The sequence below is a fragment of the Microtus pennsylvanicus genome, chromosome 3 (assembly GCF_037038515.1).
Source record: "Microtus pennsylvanicus isolate mMicPen1 chromosome 3, mMicPen1.hap1, whole genome shotgun sequence".
NCBI lineage: Eukaryota > Metazoa > Chordata > Mammalia > Rodentia > Cricetidae > Microtus > Microtus pennsylvanicus.
Window position 1 is genome coordinate 7,809,959 of NC_134581.1, and position 16,594 is coordinate 7,826,552.

General features: G+C 44.8%; 1 protein-coding gene across 8 annotated transcripts in view; it reads left to right on the plus strand.

The window, feature by feature from the left end:
- The window catches only part of Rbms3 (RNA binding motif single stranded interacting protein 3), a 1,334,377-nt gene that overhangs the window by 1,219,069 nt on the left and 98,714 nt on the right, over positions 1 to 16,594 (plus strand). For 5 of the 8 annotated variants that reach the window (XM_075964220.1, XM_075964219.1, XM_075964223.1 and 2 more), the window contains 2 exons: positions 7,760 to 7,856; positions 10,098 to 10,148. In XM_075964220.1, the coding sequence (XP_075820335.1) occupies positions 7,760 to 7,856; positions 10,098 to 10,148 (148 nt within the window). The remainder of the gene's footprint in view (positions 1 to 7,759; positions 7,857 to 10,097; positions 10,149 to 16,594) is intronic. The other 3 variants (XM_075964221.1, XM_075964227.1, XM_075964226.1) reach the window with 1 other exon arrangement.

Genomic DNA, 16,594 nt, shown 5'->3' on the forward strand with positions numbered 1-16,594 from the left:
CTGGGACCAAATTCCTACAAAGAAGCCGCTTGAGGGGTATGATTCTGTTGGCTCATGGTTTGAGGGGACAGTCCATTATGACAGGGAAGGCATGGCAGTGAGAGAGAGGTAGGTGATCAGCTCAGCTGTTGGCTGTGGTGGCAGGAGATTGCCCGTGCCTGGTTACATCTGGTCATACCAGGAAGCAAGGAACAGCCTGGAAGTAGAAATGGACTATTTCCTGAAACCACTTTCTAGATTCGGAATCCACCTCTCAAAACACGAACATCAGCTGGAAGAATGAATGTTTACCCTACTGAATGTTAGGTCTGGCACGGCGTGCAAATTTCAAGTTCACACCACACCAGTAGCTAAAACTGTGAGCGGCAAAGTAGTCTGGACATGACAGGGCTGTTATGTTCTTGACCTCACAACAGCTGTGGGTGCCAGCACAAACCCATGGGATCTGGTGCACAGGATCAAGCCTTGTCTAGCATGGACAAGGAGGGGATAACGAGGCCCCATCCCTAGCTGAGGATTGCTGGAGGAGGGTGTGGTTTCCTTCAAAGGCATAAGTCCCTGGTGGGCTGCCCACGTACCACTGAATGGCCCTAAGTACAGGCACATACCAGCAACACTGGTACTTCTCAATATGCTGTAAAAATAAAAACAGTGAAGAGTATGAAGAAGAGATGAGGAGTTGCAAGAGGGTTGGGAAAAGTTGGAACATAAGAGTTGAGGGATGGGTATGATCTCAGATGTATTACCAATTAATAAAATAATCAAATGAGCAGAGTCCCATAACTGCCCTTTTAATACTGTGCTGTGAAACTAGAATGGAGACTTTGTTTAGCTTATGTGTTAATCAGTAACTCTGCCATAGTAAGACTTGCTGTTGGCATGTAGTGACTGGGAAGTGCCATTTCTGTCTGTCTGAATCCAGCCAAGCTGCCAACTGAAATCAGTCGAATATCAGTTTTACATAAGAGTTGGAAGTTAGTGTCAAAGTTATGACCCCAAAAGAAAACCTGAATAACTTCATTTTTACCATAGATCAGTTTTGGCAAAATAAAAATGTCTGTTTTTCTCTATTCTTGCAGCGGACTCTACTGGAATTTGCTATTACCACCACCCATAGGTTTCTCTTGCCTAGAAGCCCGCTATGAAATCCCATCACTTTCTCACATGAGTGTGGTAGATGAGAAATAAGCCTACCCACATTCCAGAACACATTTTTCCCGTGCCGCCTCCCCCACAATACGCTGCATAAAGCTTCGCAGGGGATTTTATTGGAGCCCAATGTGTTCTTGTGGGAGGTGAGAAAGGGAATGTCTCCTGTGGCATTCTTTGCCAGCTGGTTAGGCATTTGATATTAAGTGATACGGAAGCCTATCTTATTTCTCTAAGAAAGAAACGAATGAAAAAGCTATGTTGGTATTCCAGTAAAAATGACCGAGAACTTATTAATCTCAGGCTGTTGTATTACCCCGCGGATCGTATGCATGGTTCCAGCTCTAACAATATTGCCTGTGGACATGAAACACGAACTCTTACTGTTTATTTTGGTGGGCAAATAGGATTTTGTATGTTTTCTTTATGGTAAAAACATTCCACCCTGAGGTTATTGATATGTCCGTGTTATTTTTATTGCGAGTGAATGAGATTTACTGTATTAGTGCTGGCTGAGAATCCTCCGGAGGTGCTCTTTCCTTAGGCAAACTGATACTCCATTAGTGACCCCACACCCTTATTTTCCTGGGCTTAGGAAGCATGCTTGCCTTTCCTGCCTTTCAGGCAGAAATCTCAGGAACTCTGCATTTCTTAAGAGTTCACATGTAGCAGGGGCTGGGGAGATGGCTCAGTGGGCAAAGCACCTGCAGCACAGGAGTGATGTTCTCATTTTGGGTCCCCACCACCCATGTAAACCGGATGCTATAGTGTGAGTGTGTAATCTCACACTCCTACAGGAAGATGGGAAGTGGAGACAAGAGAATTCCTGAGGTTCAGGGATGGGCTAGCCTGGTGTAGACAGCAGCGAAATGAGAGACCTTGTCTCAAAAGCAAAGAGAGAAGTGAGGACCCACATCTGTGGCTGTCCTCTGACCTCCACTTGCAAGTCAAGGACCTGAGTGCATGCCGTACACGAAGATAGACAGACTTTCTATGGGCAGCTTAGTTTGCTCTTAGCCCAACATCATTTGATGTTCAGTTCCTGTGAAGCCTCATCCATATGCCCACCCCAGGCAAGGTTCTTAATGGCAGCACTATTAGCTTGTCAATCCAGATAAGTTGTGGGTAGATTTTTTTCCCCTCTGCATTGCAGAATGATCTGTAGGATCCCAGAACTTTCTGGATGTCAGTAGCATCCGATTGTTTCCAGACTTTGTCAAAGGAAGAAAGAACTGCCTCAAGCTTAGAACTGTCCAGTTAAATATATAAAGAAGGCTTTCTTTCAATACAAATCATATATGTGTGTGTACACATATATGTATATGTGTGTATATGCATGCATGTATGCAAGCATGTATGTAAGGCTCTGGAGTGAGGATGGCTCAGTGGCCAAGAGCCCTATATGCTCTTCTAGAGGACCTAAATTCAGGTCCCCAGCACCTACATGCCTGTTCATAGCCATCTGTAACTCCAGTTACAAGGGATCTGGCACCCTCTTCTGGCTTCTCAGTCTCTGCACACTTGTGGCAAACACACATTGATGTAGATAGACAATCATACACATGAAATAAACAATAAATCTGAAAATCATTAAATATTTAAAAAAATCTCTTAAGAGAGTAAACTATTTTGGGTTGAACCATTTGCCTGGTCATACATTCTCATGGTCTTGTGACATCTTTCACCAGTCATGACACATGCATTATCAGATAAAAGACACTAAGGCACATGCATGGAGCGCCTCTTACTTTGTTACGGTGACTACAAGTTAGGTTGATTTTCTATTAGCTGCTCCCCATTATATAACACCTCCACTTGAAGAATTTATTTGGAAACTTTCTTTTTCCTTTTTTCATTAATAATAAAAAAAGGAATTTATTTTGATTTGGCTAAATATATATCTAGGTAAACAGAAAGGGCTTTGTTTCTGTGTTTTGTATATACATGTGTGTGCAGGTGCAAGCGTGTTTGGAATTGCATATACATGTGTGCTTGTACTCACATGCATGCATGTGTGAGTGTATGTATATGATATCACTATGTGGTATGATGTATTGTGTGCATATGTGTATGTGTGTATACGATGCATGTGTGTGCTTTTACTCACATGCATGCATGTGTGAGTATATATAGGATATGTTTCTATGTGGGATGATATATGCATGTGCATGTGTGTATGTATATATAATGTATATGTGTGTATGTACATTCATGTTTAGGCTAGAATTTAACCTCAGATGTCAATCTCCAGGAGACACTTAGCATAACTTTTGAGACAGAGTTTCTCACTTTCCAGAATCTCACCAAAAGTAGACTAGGTTGGCTGTTGAGTCAGGTTTAGCCACCCTCTTCTTCTCTCCACTTCCCCAGTGCTGATGTTACAAGGGCATGCTACCACAACTGGCTCTCCTTAAGTGCATTCTAGGCAACAAACCCAAGTCTCCTGTTTACCCTTTGCTGAGCTATCTCCTCAGGCAGACATGTTTGAAAAGCATGGTGTGGACATGTGTCAGGGTCCCAAACACACTGCGGTCCTTCATTTAGAGTCAGTGTTTCTCCCTTGGGTGCAGCCCTCCTAAGCCCCAGCTACCACACCAGCCTCTGCTGGAATGCCCCAACCTGGGGGTTTCAGAAGACTCATCTGGCTCCTCGCTGGATTTGAAAAACAGAGCAGAAACATCAGGATCACAGATGTAGGAGATTCGGTGCCCTGGCCACCCTTCCCAGCGTGCTGTCGGTTCTGAGTGACTCCAACTTGAATGGCAGCATCAGAACACGCTGCGCAGTGTGAAATGTCACTCTTGTTTGATGGATGGGATTAGAGAAGATAGAAAGAAAACACACGAAAATTGCCCCCACAAGTTCCTCTTGTGAGTGTCCATTTACTTGGTTGGTTTCTTTGTATTTCTGTTTCTGCGTTCCCCACAGGATTTCTTTGCAAATGCTGTCAATCCAATTTTTATTGCTTTCATCTTTAATATGCCGATTGGAACATTTTACAAAATAGACCGTTCTTACTAAAATTTATCACGTTTTATCTGTCAATTTAGGAGCTTGTGCCAAAGGTTACATCACTGTATGGGGCACGGGACAGATACTTTGTTGAGTGGCCCTGGGTACTTGGCTTGTCCTTAGCAGCCTAGGCAAAGTCTCTCTGCCCACTGCCTCATAAACAAAATTTGTCAAAGACCTAAAAGGGATTGTTAAATGCTAACTGCATTTTTCACAGAAAGGGGTTGCTATATCTATTTATGAATGCCCTTCATTTTTCAAAAGCAGACAGTACTTAATTTCCCTTGATCATTTACCAAGATGTAGTGTGGGATTTCCCCTCTCTGGCCTCTCATTTCTGGCTTTCTGTCTACCTCATAGACCCATCTTCCATGGTCTGAATTCTAGCATTGACTTTGCGTTCATTCAGCCAGTCAATAAACAGTCACTACGATACTCCAGTTCCTCAGACTCCCTCCTAGGCAGCAAGGCCATGTTTACCTGAATCCACATTGAACTAACATTTTAAGGAGAGATATAACCATCTGTGTAGATAAATTTCACACTATACTGCTCAGTGGAATTGGGAACAACAGGATCATAGGGAGGAGAAAGTTCCAGAATCTCAGAAAATTAAGAAATATGCTGTATTTTCCAACTGGGGCTTCCATATGGAAGTCATTGTCTAAACTGCAATTGATCTCCTCACAAATGCCAAAGACTTGAAGTTCAAAATCAAGAACATAATTTGCTTTCTGTGAAGGTGCCCCTTCCTGTCTTTCTGGGTGCTTCCATCCTATCTGCTAGGTGATTCTTCCTCCTGTGTGGGGGTGGGGTGGAAGAATGGGCTCTTAGGTATGTGTTTTTAATTGAAATTACAAATCCTATGTAGCCAAGGACACACCCTTGTTATTCTGTTTTACTTTAATTGCTTCTTCGGAGGCCCATCTTCTAATACAGCTCCTCCAGAAGTCAAGATTCCAGTGTATGAACCGCAGAGGTGGGAGACACATTCAGTCCATAGCAGAGATATTTTCTGAGAAACTTCTCACAGCTTCAGTTATAGAGCAAAGGAAAGTAATAAAGGAGAGGGATTTAAAAAAAAATGGGGCCAGAGATGGCAGTTGCTTCGTTAGCAATAAGTGCCTAAAGCCATGAAAGTTGAGAGGGCAAAGGGTGGGGCCCCAGAAGCTGGAAGCCATCTGTGGAGATAGATTTCACATTGTACTGCTCAGGGGATTGGGAAGAATAGGATCACGGCGGGGGGAAGGGGGGTCCGGAATCTCTGGTATGGGAGCAGAGAGGTTGTCAGTAGTCTGATTGTCAAGCCAGCGACTGAATTCTACTCCCTTGAAGGCTGGTCGGCGGATGAGTGCAAAGGTGAGGCACACTGTGAAGGACCAAGTAAAGGAGTATTTATTGTGTGATGTTCCGGAGTCTGTCATGGGCACACATAGTAAAGGCTCAGGAAACATGTTAAAGAGGAAAATAGAGGCCCGAGAGATGGCACTGTGGCTAAACATACAAACTGCTCTTTCACAGGGCCCGGGTTTGGGTCTTAGCACCTAGGTCACATGGCTGAAAACCGCCTGTAACTCCAGCTGCAGAGCCTCCTATGGCCTCTTCTGGCTTCTGTGAGCACCTGCACTTGGACAGTGCACAGACAGATGAACAGACAAACACATATACACAGAAATCAAAATAAAAAGGACAAAGACAATTGTCTTATATGAAGCGATCAACTTCATAAAAGACAGTTTAGAAGCCAGGCAGAGGAAGGCCAGTCTCTGTGAGTTCAAAGCCAGTCTGTTGTTCATTGTGAGATGCTGTCTCAAAAACAGTGTTTCCTGCATGGCATGATGGTATATACCTTTAACCCCAGTATTCTGTCAGCTGAAACAGGAGGATCAGGAGTTCAAGACCAGCTTCAGTTACTTAATAAGTTAATGGCCAGCTTTAGGTGACATGAGACCCCTTTCCAAAAGCAATCCTCCCTCCAAAGCAAGGACAATTTGGTAGAATTTTGAGTATATATAGTTTAATAGCATGTTTTCTCATTGGGGTATGACTCTATGACTGTGTCAAGCGCACACCGTTTGAACCCACAGAAGCCAGGGTATTGAAGAGCTGCACCTCCTCCTAAGTCCCCTCCCTGTCCTCTGGAATCAGCTCCTTCTGTCAGAACTAGACTATACCAACTGCTGACCTAGCCCTGCCTCTATGATCCTGCCTTCCCCGCATTGTGATAAATAGGATGGTGCGCTTTGCAGTGTTTCGCATCTTTAATGTAACTTAACTCCCTTGAGCCCCACTGTTTTGATGTTCCCACTGGTTACAGCCATCCCTCCTCATTCACAAATTTCACATTCATGGATTCCACCAACTACAATAAAAAGTATTTGAAAATATTGTGCATGTCCATACACATATCTTGTTCTTGCCACTACCCTCCAGACAGTATGCTCTAAGTACTTATAGGACTGGTGCTTTGTCTTAGATATTATAAGTAATCTAGAGCATAGGGTTTTCACATGGTAAAGGTGAATCTTGGTTTTTCTGTATCCTCCAAGTGTATCAGGAAATGCTTCCTTTTAGAGAAACTCGTGTGACTCTGTCTTCAAAGTGCCAGAGAACCTGAAGGGTTAATTAAGGCTTCGTTCTGCTAACTGGAGAATGAGCATCATGATTGATTAACTTTTGTTATGCATTTAGCAAAGGAAACAGCCACTGCTTTATCCCTGATTTTTCCCAATCAATAGGAACAGGAGTGCAATCATGTGACCTCGGTTTCTGTGGGTGGCGGCTTTGGCCTTTCACATACATGGAGCTATGTGGGAGGAAATAGGGCTTAAAATCCTACTGAACACTTAGACACCTGGTGGATGTGGATGCTAAGACCTATCCCGCCGGTTGATAAGTATATCCCAATGGTTTCTGTGTCCAGGAATTTCTCTGATTTCTCTGTCATCACTCTCTAGCAGGTTATTCCTCGGATTCGTTAGTTCCTATTTTCACCCAGTATCATTTCACAATTGTTTATTGAGGCTAATAGAAGGTCAAGAAAATTAATTGTTCATCATACTTTCCTGGAGCATGTCCCATGATCCTGTTATCTATACTACTTCCTTGATGGAATCCAGAAAGTTCTTCTTTCAATCCAGATGCAAGTCATCCTCTTCTCTTTTCATGGAGAAAATATTCTCTGCAGGAAGTACAGACACTAACACAACATATCTCGAACCTTCTAGGAGTGAAATCTTATTTCCTGAACAGATGCAATTGTTGTGGTCAGTCACCAGCCACCCTTACAAAGCCTGGCACCTTCTCTATCCACTAATCTTTCAGAGGACTCTTGGACACCACCACCTTGTGTAAGGCTTGATACTTCTCTCTGCCTTTTAGTTATCAAGACAGCTGTGTTTGCAGTTGATTTTATGGGATGATTGAAATTGTCCCTGTGTTTAGCTGAGTTGAGGAACCAGATATGGTAAACCTTCCGGAAGGTAGGAAAACAAGAGTAGGGGCTCTCCTTCCCTGACGTACTCAGTAGAGCTGGACTATAGGCCAGACATACAGCGGCTTCCTTCATGAATTCTTTTTTGTTGTTTTCTGTTCACAGATTTTATTCTTCACCGTACAGTCTCGCAACCAACCGCATGATCCCACAGACATCCATCACGCCATTCATTGCTGCCTCCCCCGTCTCCACATACCAGGTACGTCTGTTCACCTGCACCTCATGCGAGATGGTCCTATGCAGTCATGTGCTCCCGAGAGCCCAAAAGTGCACGGTAGAATTAAAAGAAAAATGTGTGGGCCACATAGTAGTCATCCCTTAATACAATAATGTTCATGTGATTAGTGTAGGCTTCCTGGCTTCCCGGGGTTAATTTGCATCTGTTCACTGAATAATCAAATCTCACATGCTTCGTGCTCTTCCTGCCTATGGCAGTGCAGCTCCTTCCATGCTGGGAAATGATGCTGCCTGGCGTCTGCTGTTTTCGTTGCTCACATTCCTCACTGGGTCTTCTTTAACAGCACCTTTGTAGGGATCCCTACTCCAGGGTGGCGTGCCATTGCCCCCCCCTCTCTTTCTCTCTCTCTTTTTGGTCACAGTTGCCCTGTTAGATGGGACATCCCAATAGGGAAGATCATCCAAGTTGTAAAACATGTTTCTTCTTCCTGCTCTTTACCTCATTTCTTATTCCTAGAAAACTGAGACTTTGGGGGTCCCGTGTATGGAAATTTGGGGGCACCTGAGATTTACTGTGTGTCCTACACTAAGTGTTCTAGCCAGTAGTTCCAAGTCCGGAGGTGAATTGACATAGTCACAGGCCTACCGCAAACCCACTTCTTACCTTGTCCATGGGAACTAGCTGCCAGTGTGCCCGGCACTCTACTCTCTACCTGCTGCTGCTCAGCGCTCCTCTTCCAGCTCTCATGAGAACACGCCTGGAAACGCTGAATAGGACAGATGTGAATGGGGAAAGATTGAGAACACACAAGTGTGCCGACCTGGAATTTCTTTGTAGCAGGCAGAATGTGTGTGGGTGGGAGTTTCAGAGTGAGCAGGAGGCTAATGTCTCCTATTGCTACTAATCCCATGTCCTTTCCCTGGCTCGGTCACCCCATACATTTTCCAGGATGTCCCATCTGTCAGAGCACCAGCTTGAAGTTGATATGCTCCTCCCCCTAACCACGGGGCACCCTAGAAGCACACCTTTCCTTTTCCCCACGCAGACTCTTGCAACGAGATCCCCACGCCAACTGGGTAGAGCTTGTTTAAATTGGATGAGGTATTTCCAGAGTGGCTGACCTCTTAATTGCTGTGTCTTGGGACTCATGAGGTTGTGTGCAGGTGTGTTTTTTCAGTTTTGTTCTTCCTTTAGATGTGCGTGCATGTGTGTCTGTGTCACGTGCATGAGTGTATGTTGTCTTTTTTCTGATCTTGGCCTCTGCTGGAGCCAAGACCACCCACTGAGCCACAGCATGGAATACTTAGGTGACGTGAATAAAATAGCCACAGGAAAGTGATTACATTCTCCCAAACGGCAGATTATGGCTTTTTTTCAGCATTAATTCTTACTTTGCGCCACTTTAAAAAAAGAAATTCTCATTCAGGTGACACACACGACACCTTTTTGAAGAGCTGGTGCCTGTCATACACATTTTTCTCCACAGTACCAATTATCATGAGAGAATAATATCACACATGTGTTTAAGTTGACTCGACCTAAAATATCCCTCTGCACTTTCTGTTTTATTTCTTTCTGACACTCCCTTTGCTACTTGGCTCGCTCTAAGATGGGGTCGTCTGAGTGTGTGGAGCTGCGGTTTTAAGGGAAGGAGTAGAAGCCTTAAGAGTCAAACTCTGATTCTCAGTGTCTCCCTGGATGTCCCTGGGACCTGACCTTCACATAGTCTCTGGGGCTTTTTATGACTTTAGCCTTCAACAAAATAAGGTTTCAGGGTTCTACTATGAGGGCTGGGGAAGTGGCTCAGTCAGCAAAATGCTTATGATCCCCAAAACCCACAGGAAAAGAAGATAAAGTGGTACAAATTTGTAATTTCATCTAAGGAGGCAAAGAAGCAGATTTTGGGGCTCACTGGAAAGTCAGCCCACTTGACAAGTTCCAAGCTAGTAAGAGAACCTGGCTCAAAAATACGAGGTAAATTTTACCTTATGAATGACACATGAGGTTGTCCTTAGGCTCTATACAAATGTTTGCACACACGCACACACATGTGTGTGTGTACTCGCACACGTGCACGAGCACACACACACACAGCGTGGCCTGTGTGGGCATTGCATCCAGCCACCTAGGTGGGGAATTGCTAAATTAATCAGGGCCGAGAATTCCCATCTCCACTCCCTATGACAGTGCAATGCCACCAAACGCAAGAACGAGGTTTCCTCTGTGATTGCCTTGTCCTAATAAATGCTGTTTGATGCATAGGTCCAGAGCTCTTCATGGACGCCTCATCTGCCATACATTATGCAACCAACAGTAAGTGTTCTCAGTCACCTGAGGCTCAATATTTCTATTATCCAAGTGCAAGATTTTGTGATGCATAGTGGCTTCGGGGTGGAGCTTTGGTCATATACTAGAACTCTTTCAGACAGGCACTTTCCAGAAGCTGAGCGGCCACCAGAGAAGGCACAGAAGCACGTACCGCCGGCAGCTAGAAATAGGGGTGGAGACAGAGGCAGAAAAAGAAATTTGCATGAAAGATGACTCCTGCTTCAGAGAGAAACTCAGAACTCTTGCCAATTAAGCCTGAAATATGAAGAATAGCTTTTTGGGTCCCCATCATTTTGTTATGTTCCCCTTAATCTCAGTGCACTGTGATAGACTCTGGAGACATTTGGGGCCATGATGGCCAAGTACAGACTCAATGAAATGCATTTGTAATTCCTACTAAGAAAAGATAATACCTGGACAGCAAAGTGGGTAGATTTTTAATGTTAATGTCTATTTACCGTTCTATTCTTTCCTGGGGAAGAAACGCCTTTCAGAACTTTCCAGTACTTTCTATTTGCTGAATTAGTGGCTCCCGTCCTCAGTCCCCAGTGAGAAGTATTACAGGAGAGCCTGGAAAGCAGCAAAAGAGCCTTCTGATCTTGGTTTGGTTTCGCAGTTTTTATAGCTCTCTAGGAAAGGAAGGAAAGAGGAAGACAGATGGAGAGAGAGAGAGAGAGAGAGAGAGAGAGAGAGAGAGAGAGAGAGAGAGAGAGAGAGGGAGGGAGGGAGGGAGGGAGGGAGGGAGGGAGGGAGGGAGGGAGAGAGAGAGAGAGAGAGAGAGAGAGAGAGAGAGAGAGAGAATTTCAATAGCATCACACTATGATGTGTATGCTCATTCAAGTATGAGAGAGGGGTCAGCACCTAGGCAGGGAGTTGTGTTGCTTGGGTTTCTTTTTCTATCACTTAACAGTGTTTAGGTGGAGGTTGGGGTGCAGAAACCATAAATGACAGAATATAAAGTCTGACTACCATAAACATTCTCATTATAGAATTTTAACCTTTTAGATACCTCATTTGCATAAAGCCACCATAGCAAAGACCAGGGGATTAAAAGTACACACACACACACAGATACATGTGCAAATTTACTGGACTCAGAGGTCAGAGACTATGTTTTACAGATTTGCAAGTCCTCAATTCATCTTTTTAAAAAGTAACTTTTCATATTGCCTCTAGCATTTCAATAACTATCTTTTATTTACATACTTCAATGTATATATAACTTACCACCACAGAAGTGGAGTCTATATTTTGCAAATCCCTCTATTTTCTTTTATTTATACATTTTGGGGGGCTTCCTGAGTTCATCTCGCCTGTGTTCTATAAATTATAACAATATGTCCAATACAGAGCAAAAATCCAGGCTCTCTCTCCAAGCCATGAGGTAGAATTCAGCATGTTCTGCCAAAGCAATATATAGCGTAGCACAGGCCAAGTCATCTGAGGGAAGCTCAGGAGGCCTGGCAAGCTTTGGAAAGGAGACTGTCCAGAAGGAACCAATAACCTTCTAAAAAATAACAGCGTGCTCACCTACAGAGTACTAATGCTCATCTTCTCTCCCTCTGAGAGAAGCACCGTCACCTTGTTACCAAAAGGAATGCACATCTGGAAAACGCCAAACATTTTTCCAGATGTCATGCATGAATCCCCAGTTCTTCTTGAACTTCTAAAACAGGGATATAGAGACGGAGGGGAACAGAGACAGACAGATAGACGGGGGCAGGGTGGGAGGTTGCTTAGATCTTAATTTCAGCTGGAACTAGGGACTGTAGCCAAAGCATTCTGATTCCTCTACCTCAAAACATCTTCAGCTCTGGCTGCATGTGTGTTTAGAGCCTATCTTTTTCCCTCAAATAGTAGGGGTGTGTGTGTGTGCGTGTTTTAATGCATCTCTTTGGATTTTATCTGGTCAATGATACCACATCATTTCCCATGATTGAGCTATGTATCATGGTTGGGCTTGGCCTCTAAGGCTAACATGTGAGGTCTATGGCTCCAGTGGTTTCCTGGACAAAGGATTGTCTGGGCCACCCACCACTTTGTTTTCTGAAAATGAGCTAAACAGTGCCATGGCAACACAGGGTTTTGTAGCATCAGCTGCACCCCCAACAGGCTCGCTGGTTGTCTATACTGTTTAAGGAACTTTACCAGCAGGTCTGAGGTCTTCATCAAGGCAACAGTAAAACTGCCCTTCCTCTCTCCCTACCTCCCTCCCCCTCCTCTCTCTCACTCTCTCTTTCTGATACTAATATGTAGATATATTTCAGCTATTTGAGGCCAAGAAACAGACTAACTGGAGCTGGCAAGACAGAACAAGTTGCTGACTGATTGTGTTGATTCTTGACTGGGATTACTAAGCTGGGAAATTGTTCTAGCTCATAGGGAACTGAGCAACAGATTAAATTTTTCTTGTCCTCACAAGAACATAGTAATCTCTAAATAATTATGGATTTTGTTCATTAAATGAGATGTAGTAGCAATGCTCTGAAATATGTCTTGGCAAATTATCAACAAGTTGAAATAAATAGATTATCTAATTATATTTTAAATAATATCATTTGTAGAAAATGGATGTTTGTATAGAAATAAACCTAAGGATAATTGAGTCAACCTTTTTCTAACACATTTGGGGAGTACTTAAATTCCTTGCCAGTAAGTTCAGTGCAAATACCTTTAGTCATAAACATGAAATTATTGATATCATTAATTAATATGTTTCCCAATTAAACAGTTTAACATCTAATTCTTAAAAATAATAGCTATTAAGCCATGAGAACAATCCAAGAAGCAGCACCCCTCCATGGCCTGTCCTGACTTTTTTCAATGATGAACAGTGATATGGAACTATAAGCAAGATAAAAAAATAAGCCTTGTCCTCTCCCCTCCCCAAAAGAGATAATAGCTATTAAGTCTATCTTTTATCACTAAATGAAGCTTGATTGACAGGTATTTTCATATTGTCAGTATCTACATCTCAAATATCTAATTCCAATTATTTTCAGTACCCCCCCCATCCTGCTTAGCTTTCAATGTCAATTTGAAACATCCTGAAATCAGCTGGAAAGAGTCCCAAATGTCTGTATTAGATTGGTATATGGGCATGTATGTTGTTTCTTCGCAGCCATGAGACGTAAACCGCAGAACTAGACAAACCCACGCAGGAGTTTATTAGGGAAGGGCAGGGATGAGGGGAAGGAAATGTGGTCAAACAACAGTCCCCGAGGTGCTGGCCGGGGCTGTCAGTGGCCGTCCAGCGGCTGTGATGATGTCAGTGGCCGTCCAGCAGCTGTGATGTCAGTGGCCGTCCAGCAGCTGTGATGTCAGTGGCCGTCCAGCAGCTGTGATGTCAGTGGCCGTCCAGCGGCTGTGATGTCAGTGGCCGTCTAGCAGCTGTGATGATGTCAGTGGCCGTCCAACGGCTGTGATGTCAGTGGCCGTCCAGCAGCTGTGATGTCAGTGGCCGTCCAGCCGCTGTGATGATGTCAGTGGCCGTCCAGCAGCTGTGATGATGTCAGTGGCCGTCCAGCGGCTGTGATGTCAGTGGCCGTCCAGCAGCTGTGATGATGTCAGTGGCCGTCCAGCAGCTGTGATGATGTCAGTGGCCGTCCAGTGGCTGTGATGTCAGTGGCCGTCCAGCAACTGTGATGTCAGTGGCCGTCCAGCAGCTGTGATGATGTCAGTGGCCGTCCAGCAGCTGTGATGATGTCAGTGGCCATCCAGCAGCTGTGATGATGTCAGTGGCCGTCCAGCATCTGTGATGATGTCAGTGGCCGTCCAGCAGCTGTGATGTCTGTGGCCGTCTCACCCCACCTCTGGTGTGGGTCTTCTGACCGCTGGTATGCCGCCCTGCTGCTGTGCTATCAGTGGCCCTTGGAAGATGCGAGCGACTCTGAGCACGCAGCGGTGCATGCAATGCAGGAATCCTAACATACATGAGGAATTGTATTGACTGATACGTGATGCAGGAGGGCCCAGCCCACTGTGGGTGATACCATTCCCTGGGTAAAGATCCTGAGCTGTGTAAGGAAGCTAGCACACTAGGAGAGAGTGAGCGGGTGAGCCAGAGAGTGAGTCCGGAAGCTGTTCCTCCAGTTTCTGCTCTGACTCCCTTCAATGGTGGATTGTGACACAGAAGTGCAAGACAAAATAAACTCCTTCCTCCCCGAAACTGCTTTTGGTTACATTTGTCATTATAACGGAAAGGAAGCCAGATCACCAGATTGTACCTCTATCTATCCCACATTTTGTCCCCATCTGTATGTGATGTTGTGTGTGGGCCTCTTTGTGCTGATAGCTCTTCACATTGTCTACATGGGCACCGGATGCTTCATCCTGGCCTGACGTCTTTGAGGTTTGATTTGGAGGACCCGCCATGCCCTCAAAGACGATATTCATTGAAAACAGAATAGAGCTCCTGTGACGTCATCAGGCCTTGGAGTCGAACCCCGTACCCTGGGCCTTTTTGCCTCACGCTTGAGCAGCAGTGATTGCTGAGTGAGAAATGAATATATGTGAAGGAAGGGGTGGGGCTTGAGTGAGAGGAGATAAACAAGCATACAGGTGTTTGCTGCTGTCACAGGCCTGACAAGAAGCACACCTAGTGCAAAGGCTCTCTTCTGGGGCCTCGAGGGGAAGGCTCTCTTCTGGGGCCTCGAGGGGAAGGCTCTCTTCTGGGGCCTCGAGGGGAAGGCTCTCTTCTGGGGACTCGAGGGGAAGGCTCTCTTCTGGGGACTCGAGGGGAAGGCTCTCTTCTGGGGACTCAAGCAGGGGAAGGCTCTCTTCTGGGAACTCAAGCAGGGGAAGCATTTTGGGTTAGAGAGACACAGTAGATTGTGATGGGGAGATTATGGCATTGTGAAAAGTTCCCAAGTGTGGGGTGAACACAGCTTACTCACATGCCATGCAGTCGGAAAGCAGAGGGGTGAAATGTCGGTGCCTACCTGGCTTTCTTCTTTATCCCTTTGCGTTCTCTCTGAGATCCCATGTCATAGGATGGCACAAGTCATATTAATGGGGGCGTGTCCCCCCCCCCAGTTATTTCTTTCAAGAAATGCCCTCACAGATGCACTCAAAGTGAGCTTCATCTAGGCATTTTTAAAACTAACCAAATTGACAATCCATGTTAGTGATTCCGACAGCTTTCCAAAGCGTGTTGTTCCAGTCTGTTTGTCGTCCGTGCCTTCCCTTTCTAAGCAGTGTGCCCTTTTATTACCTTAGAACAAAACAGTCTGGGGAGATCAATGAAAGAGCCCTCCTGGGGTATAGCCAGTGTTCTGGTGTCTGTACAGGGACCAGTTCACATTTCACTACTGTACCTGGATCCAGAGACCTCACTGGATCTTCTGGGATGTTGTCAAATCCCTCTTAAGGAAGATGACCATGTCTGTTTGCCCTGGTTGCTGTAAACTAAGAAAAACCCTACGGTGAGAGGACTGTGACACATTTGACTGTGAGCAACTTTCCAACAGGCTTGCTTGTCCCTGCATCTCAGCCCAGGGTTCTCAGCTGCTCTTGACTGTTTTCTGAGAGTTCAGTGTCACAGCATCTGGCTGGTGGACTGCACAGAGCGCCTGCTCTTCAGAGCAGTGCGAGTGATGGGAAGGACACATGATCACATCGTGGACAGCTCTGTATTCCATTGCATGCGTATTTCCTCAACTCCATACTAGGAGCAAAAATAAATGACAATTCCCAAGAGAATGCAGAGTCCCATCGTCCTCATCTCTGTTTAGGCTCCCGTGAATCCTGAGCCTCCTATTCTTCATACGATTAGTTAGTGTTATTTCATCTCAAGGAGAAAGGTCACCTTTCATTTCTACTTAATTATAACTGGGTTATCTAATTACAGCTGGATAAGAAATGTGTGGTGCCCTTGTTGCAGCTTCAATAGCTATCGCCATGTTGGCTGAGTGGTGATTTTTATGAGGAGCAGACCCTGTGTCTAGAGCTAAGGAGCGAGCATCAGCTTCCTTTTGACAGTCAGCAGGGCTGTTTCGGAAAGCCAGAATACTGAATTTGAGTTGTCTTTGCCTAAATAGGGGTAAGAGCTAAGCTCTCCTCCCAGGGCTTGTGACTTCTTAATTTCTAGGGGTGTTTTCTGACAAAGCATAGCCCCAGATTTGAAAAGAACATTGCAAATTTGTCCCAAAAGCACTGTTTTGGGGCACTTTCTCTTTTATACCAAAACCTGAACAGAACAAAACATCCAAACCTTCACGTTTTCATTACTCAAGTGTCAGAGTGAGATGTCTAGAGTATCTGCAGAAATAACCTGGCCATAAAACATATACGTGGTCACAAGAAATAGCTCCCAACCTATAATAACAACTAACTCCTAAGCTGTGTGTTACTACTTCCAGCAGAACAGAAACCTTGGGGATGGGAGCAGCCTAGGGACATCCGTCTTCTCTCTGGTATCATTTGTTTCCTCT